General features: G+C 41.9%; 1 protein-coding gene across 1 annotated transcript in view; it reads right to left on the bottom strand.

Moving 5' to 3' along the window:
- Positions 1-6,631, bottom strand: part of LOC111564532 (proprotein convertase subtilisin/kexin type 4-like) — a 207,130-nt gene extending 200,499 nt beyond the window's left edge. Inside the window, exons 1-3 of the mRNA XM_055013942.1 lie at positions 6,609-6,631; positions 5,606-5,772; positions 4,604-4,779 (exon numbers count right to left, since the gene is read on the bottom strand). Coding sequence (XP_054869917.1) covers positions 4,604-4,779; positions 5,606-5,772; positions 6,609-6,631 — 366 coding nt within the window. The remainder of the gene's footprint in view (positions 1-4,603; positions 4,780-5,605; positions 5,773-6,608) is intronic.
- Positions 6,632-7,556: the final 925 nt, after the last annotated feature.

A 7,556-nucleotide genomic window follows, 5' to 3' on the forward strand; every position in this document is an offset into this window, starting at 1 on the left:
TTAATCCATCACTCGGCCAACATGTGGCCTTTGCTGCCATACATCATCTAAGCCCACAGAGAGAGAGAGAGGCTGAGGAAGAGAAAGAGAGGGAGTGGTAGCGTAATTTCTGCTCTCCTCCTTCTCACCCCCATCTTCTTCTTTCTCGTTCTTCTTCTCTACCTTCATCTCCCGCCCGAGTTTCCCACCTGGGAGGGAAACCACATCTTCTGCACATATTCCTCAGTCAAGTCCTCTGTCCATTTACAAATGAGAGTGAGGTATGTGCGAAGATGGAGTGAGGGGAGGGGTGGGCAGTAAGCAAACGGAGAGAGAAAAATGAAAGAGATGGAGATAGGCGTGAGTGAATGAATGAGTGAGTGAATGAGTGTGTGAGGCTGAGAGAGAGAAAGAAAGAGATAAGGAAAATGGAGAATAGCTTACTGGAATGAATGAAATTGGGGACAAAAGCGGGTGAGAGGGAGTCAGTGTGTGTGCGTGTGTGTGCGTGTGCGTGTGTGTGTGCATGTGCATGTGCATGTATATATGCTGTATGCACAAGGTGTGTGCTTCTGTACTTGCATGAGGAAATAGAAATAGGCAGAGAAGGAGACGAGATGAGGGAGAAAAAAGTGCTGCATTTCCCAGCATGCAGCTGGTGCAGCATTGCCCTCTGTGTTGCCCCCGGCTAACACCTGCTTCCATTTCGCTTCCTCCGCCCTCCTCGTACTGAGGAGCAGCAATGAACCCTGGGCCCCCTGACTAATGGAATGGGCCCTCACTTCCAACCATTAGAGGATTGGTGTCCCTTTTGGCACCCCTGGGTGCCCTACGGTACAGAAAACTAAGAGGAAGGGGAGAGGGAGAAGATGGTGACAGGTCGCCTTTTTCTTTCATCCAACACGCACACACACACACCTGGTCATAATATAACAGCCTGGAGTAATCCAGCCAGAGTAAGGCTTGACATAGCTTAGCATCTGACTGAGGCTATTTCTGAGAGAATATTAGAAATTCTGAATCGGGGGCAACGTTACGAGGTTTCAGAGAAGGAGCTCTCTGAATGTGTACGACGGCGGCCCCGGCTGATGGTGAAGCATTGTGTGATTCCATTTAGCTGGTAAATCCAGTGCTCTACCTCAATTACATCTGCTTTACTCAGATGGAAAACACACCTCGAGTGTACGGAGGGAGGGAAGGGAGGGGAGGGGACGGAGGGTGGAAGCATGGAGCGGATTGGGGATTGAATCTCTCGATGAGCTGATAGCACGTCCGCAGACAACGAGCCAAGCTGTGCCGCAGTAATGTTATGCTAATGATATGGTAATGATATGGTAATCTGCCGGCAGTATTCCACCTCACTGGAGAGAAGGGGAATCTGGGAGGCCTTTTACCATTGGATGGAGACCAGGGACTTCCTGAAGTCAGAGTTCAACACAAAACCGTGCGTGTGCACACACACACAGACACGGATATGCAGGCACTTAATTGTTAAAGCAGTGACCTCAGCTAAAATAATAGCAATGCAAACCATCAACCTAATCTGCCTTAATCGGATTTGCAAACTCTTAAGTAAGCAAGAAATAATACCTGTAAACAATGCAGTATCATGTGATCCAACTTAAAACTGGGTCGGCTGCATTGTGAGGGAACCTGGAAGCTTTATCAGCGTGTAATATCAAGTTGCTGTGGTGTTGTTTTGTGCCGACACGAAGTGAAACACAAAATCATCTATTTCAGATCGTGATCAGGTTCTTTTTTTTTTGACACTGTGCGTGAAATCCTGCACCTTTGATGGCTGCCATTCCCTGTCTAGTCGGAGCAGCCCTTCCATTTCTACGCAGTGATTGCAGTACACCACCACAGCTTTGGTGGGAGATGAGACTCACTATTGTATGAGAGCAGTCTTTGATGCTGACACATCATTTATTTACATTTTGCTACACTTTACTGCATCTCATTTTATTGGGAATGAGTTGATTTGCCTTTTAATTTCAAGGATTGCTGACAAACTATAAGCCATCTTTAAACAGCTGTAAATGAGCAAACAGCAAGGGACAAGATAAATGTGAATGGATCGACTCTATCACTTTGACACATTTAAAAATCATAAAGACTGACAGGAAAGGCTTTAGTACGTCTGCTACCAAAAAGGCACCTGCAAAAAGCAACTGCAATGCATCACAGGGAATCTGTCTGTGTGGCATAAAGACATCATCTCGGGTATTTTGCTTTGTTTTTCTTTGTATTTTACAGTTGCAAAATGGATATGTCAAGTCTGCACAATGGAGAGACGCAATGACATTTTCCTGGATGCTGTACACTAAATCAAAGAGACCAACAATATGTTGAGTGCCAGCATGGAGACATTTGATTCCCTTTCCACTCATGCGGCATTACCGCTGGAATGCCAGCAGACATCACAATCCTCCCAAGCTGGCATTGGGCTTGTCAGACTTTTCATTCCACTTCAATGTTCTCAAAAAAAAATAATGTATCACAGCAAATTGTGAAACCTCTGCTTCTACTTGATACCTGATATTTGCTGCATGCAAGGCGCAAATCACAGGTGACACAATTAAAATAGGTTTGACTTAACAAAGGCGATTTAGTGTCAGTGACATTTAGCATCAGCCTCTGGCGACAGACAGGTAAAAGAAGCCAGTCAGCAGACTGGACCTGGGGGGATCGTGAAACGGAGGGTTGTCTGAAGCTTTTCTCTGGATATGATGCTGCTGGATCGGACATCTTATTAACACACAAACACACACTTTGTGTATATACTCGACAATGGGCTACAACAGGATTTCGCCACAGCATCCTATCAATGATTTCTCATTCCTGCATTATTGTTGCAGTCTCATGTATGTACAACCAAAATATGAGCTAAACCATACACATATTGCAAATAAATGTTATTTGGCACTATCTGTGCATAAATACAGTGAAGTTTATGTAAACAGAAAACACATTTGCTATTGTTTCGGTCATTACAAATGATCAATGCATCGAGGGACTATCATTAGTGTATAAAAGAGCAGAAAACAATGCAGGAAAAAGCAGAGGTGTTTGTGTTCATACATGAGGGACAATGAGAAAGAGAGAGAGAGAGAATGAGACGGGCAGAGAGGAAGACAGAGACGGGGGTGGACTGTCCAATACACTCCTGATAAAGGTCAAAGAGATGTTTTATTCATGATCCAGGCAGCAGCAGCAGCAGCAGCAGAGGCAGCAGGGCCAAGGTTGAAATGAGCTTGCGTCCCCATTTCCCCAAGGCAATGCTGCACACAGCCTCACACCAGGCCAACGGACACTCCCCCTAACTGTTATCAATAATGTCAAAACACACATACACACACCGGCCAGTCTCACTTATCAATAACTTTAAATCATAAAATAAGTAGAAGACTGCCAAAAGACAACAAAGTGCCTTACACTTAAGATAAATGAAGTGCAACTGAAACCTTTGACTGGGACTTTTGGAAGCGATGCAATATTTTATATGACTTCTAACCTGGAAAGTTTTATCTATAATCAATGAAAAAGAGAAGTACAGAAAAAAGTTTACATCTTAATATTCAGAGTTAAAATGCATGGAATCTACTTTACTGGTTTGCGTTAATTCATTAAAATACAACTACCTGTACACTTTTTATTGCATTTTACTGGTCATCCTCACTGTATGTATAATCACACACTTACAGTAGATGCGTGGTTTACCATCTGAAATGTTCACAATGGATTGTTTAAACAATGCTTTTAATTAAATGGTACATTTTATCCTCAAAATCTGTGTTGATTAGTCAGTCTTTGCATTCGAAACAAGAAGTTGAATAAAAGAATCCCTTTAAAACCCCTGAATATAACAGAGCGCAGCAGGACTGGATGTCAATTCATAAGGGCTCTTACCTTTTAAGTATTTCTGATTGTGAATCTTCATGAAAGATTCACAGTCAAGAGAATCAGACGAAGTTCATTTCAAAATCTCTCATACCCTCGAACCTCCTCTTTGAACTTGCTCTTACAAAAAAAGCAGAACTTCTGTATTCCACCTAACCAAGACCTGCTCTGAGCCCTTATTTTTTAGTGAAGCCGTGAACATTTTTTGAGGGAGCTGACATACTTTCAGACTCAACAACCAAAGTAACCTTTAAAGTATTGATGTGGATAAATCACATCTAGTCTTCTGACAAATGGAAAGATTTCAGCATGACAGATTAGAACTCAGGCAAATAGGTAAAGACCCAGTCATCTCCAACGCAATTCCACCAGAGCCTGTTCCACATGTAGGAGTTTCTCATAGGCTAGACAGCATGGTGAGACGGAGGCGTGTGTATCTGTGCATTCGTGTTCCTTTTTGGGAGCATGTATGTGTCTTTTTATACGTTTGTGAGTGTATGTGTGGACAGCCTACTTTACACGCCTTTGATCAGATATGAAATATTCAGAAACGCTGCTGTAATTTGATGAAAGTCAGATATCCCTCAAATAGGAAATAGAAGTCAGCACTTTGGCAGCTCTTGAAAAGAAAAAAAAAAAAGAAGCCCTCAGTCGCTGGATTTTAAAAATGTAAATTGCAGGCCCATAGGTGGAGGTAATAACAGGGGTTTAAACATGCACTGACCCGCTGTATGAACTCCAGTCCATGCTGCTTGGCCAGAGCTCTGGCTGCTCTGGTGCCACCATCCATTTGCACTGCATAGAAGACATGGCAGTTGGTCCCATGATGCCCCTCTGTGGTCACTAGTTTCCTCTGCAGCAGGCAGCCAAACACCAGCACAAATGCACGGAACATGGAGCCTTTAAAAGAGGGAGAAAAACATCGACTGGTTATCACAGCATTTACTACACTTACTCATGTAAATTATGTAGGTGTTAGATCATTTTTCAGTGAAAAGTTAACATTGCTGGATTCCACAGCGATGTTTCGAGCCTGCATTCAGAAGAAAAGCCATCCTGTACGTAACATAAATAAGCATCACATAGTGAAGAATGGCATTTTCAGTAGGGCTGTATCTAATAATTACTCATCATTACTCGATCTGTAGTTTATTCAGTGACTGTTTTGTTTGTAAAATGTGGGGAAATAGTCATCTTAACATCACCAAATTGTAGCACATTTAAATTTCATTCCACCAACACCACAACATTCAAAGACAATCAGATTACGCTGATGTACAAGCAAGAAAAATCTCACATATGAGAAACTGAAACAACCAAACATTTGTAATTTCTGCTTGAAAAATGATTAAAATGACGTTATAATGAAATTGTATGTGCTCTTCATGTCAGACATCATTTTCCTTTTGTAAACTGACATGCTGCAGTATTTAGCATCTCCCTGGATATCCTCAGTATTCACTGATTCTTTACAATATCGAAGTCTAAAAACCGGCAATACATACATCTACATTAGAAAAATACAAACACCTACGATATAAAATATTACCATAACACTTCAAATACCACCTAACTACACAAATGAGTTTATAGAGTGTGGAATTCAGCATCTCAGTGCAGAGCATTGAACATTGGCAATTGTGAAATAATTTGCCCACAGCCACCTCCTCTGTACTTTTGCATTAAATCCACTGTGGCTGCCACCTACAGCATGTGAACCACCCACCTGTAGCCACACAGAGTGAAACGTCCAGGAGAAATCTTTCACCCTGCGCGATGAAAGCTAGAACTCTGGCATCGGGGGCCCCAAGCGAGACAACACACTCTCTCCAGTTCCCAACCCACACGTTTAATCTCCTGGCCTTGATGCAAATGCTTCTGAGAGCAGAAAAACTGCAGTGCTCTCATTGTGTGAACTAACTTCCTTCTTTAAGCAAAACAGGAACTTTATCAGTCAGTCTTTCTGCATGTACTTTCCTGTTAACAATGATGGAACAAAACGTTGCCACCTCAATCTAATCAGCATTAAGTCGACAAGTAAAACACCCAATGTATTATTGGAAGAATGCAGTGTTCAGGCATATTAATTGCTGAAACTCCCACTCCCTTCTCCAGATTATGCAATCAACATTTACTGCTGATCCGTGAAGTTGGTCAATTTGTTTTTCTAGGCATTAGTTTATATTGAATTCAATTAGCAGAGCTATCAAATAAAGTGTTGCATTTAGCCACTTGCTTCCCATATGTATGTCTACTGTTCATACAAACAGCTGTTCAACTTGGTTGCATGTAAGTAGCTGCCGGTATTGGTTGAGTAATCAATTACTCAATTGATTGATGATTAGTGGTTTTAGTCTCTTTTTTTTGACACAAACAAAGCTTAAAATTAAACTACACATTTGTGTGTTTTGAAATGTTGCAATTTCAATTTGCCAATTTGGGCTTCTGGAAATTCTAATGGAAATGTTTTGTGTTTTCTTGAATTTCATGTCCCCAACAATTAATGATCTTATCAAAAAAATATCCGTACATTTATCAAGAATGAAGGTGACTGTTAGTCGCACGGCTAACTGTTAATATGCAACATCTGCAGTCTGAAATCTTGCTACTTTTAAGTCTCTTTCAGCCACTTTACTTCCAAAACACACCCACAGACATACAGCAAAACTCCAAATCATAAGATTAAGATATCTCCTTCTATAAGTAATTCTGCTATGTGTTTATCTGACTTCTCGTCAAAAGCCAAGTGCATCCTCCTGCAGCACTCCCCCCCTCAAACAACAAACAATGCAGCTGACCACTGTTTAAAGTCTACAGCATCATTCAGCTACTATCTTCCAAGCCACTGATTGAAATCGATAACCTCACTTGGGGCTCGAGCCCCAGTCAATCCCGCTGAAGTGCAGGGCTGGGAGCGTACACCCCACCCAGCAAGCAGCAGGCCTCGGGCAGAGACAAAGTAGACAGGGGGAGAGAGAGAGGGAGGGAGGGGAGGGAGGGAGCACATGAGACTGGCGTGCTGGAGAGCCACATTGAACAGTGTCAGGGCCTCGGGGCCTACTGGGAAGCTGATAAAGTACCTGGACATTTTTATAGACAAACTACTTATTTCCATCCTCATATCGCTTGGGAAGACTGATAACTTTATATTCCTCTCAGGCAGAGGAATGAAAGGGAGGGGGTCCTTTCAGGAGTTTAATTGATCAAACTGTAGCCACAAGGGGTTTTTTTCTGGAGATAAAAGAGACTAGCACTCGGCCCTGTACAATACAGAGATCTTTTAGGAAGCAGACCCAAAGAAAAAAGAATGTAACTCATTATGCAAAGTCATTACAGGCCTCTGACTATACTCCTTAAAGAGGAGGAGTTAATGGTGAAATTGCATTGTACAGGATTTTCAGAGGTCAAACTACCGGTCATAGGATAACATTATTTTACAACGTCCACATTATTAGTCCCACCAAACTTTTCAGATGGGCTGTTTTGAGGTCAGGCTCAAACAGCTAGACTCTTAAAACAGTAAAATATCAAGAGGGCAAGTTTCCATTTTAGAAATGATCCACAATAAAACAGAACACAGTAGAAACTTATTGTCTCATCAGTGCAAGAAATTTGTTTTTGTGTCATCAATCGAGACAAAAAATACAATAAAAACAGTAATCACCATTTCAAATCAT

Source organism: Amphiprion ocellaris, chromosome 9 (assembly GCF_022539595.1).
Source record: "Amphiprion ocellaris isolate individual 3 ecotype Okinawa chromosome 9, ASM2253959v1, whole genome shotgun sequence".
NCBI lineage: Eukaryota > Metazoa > Chordata > Actinopteri > Pomacentridae > Amphiprion > Amphiprion ocellaris.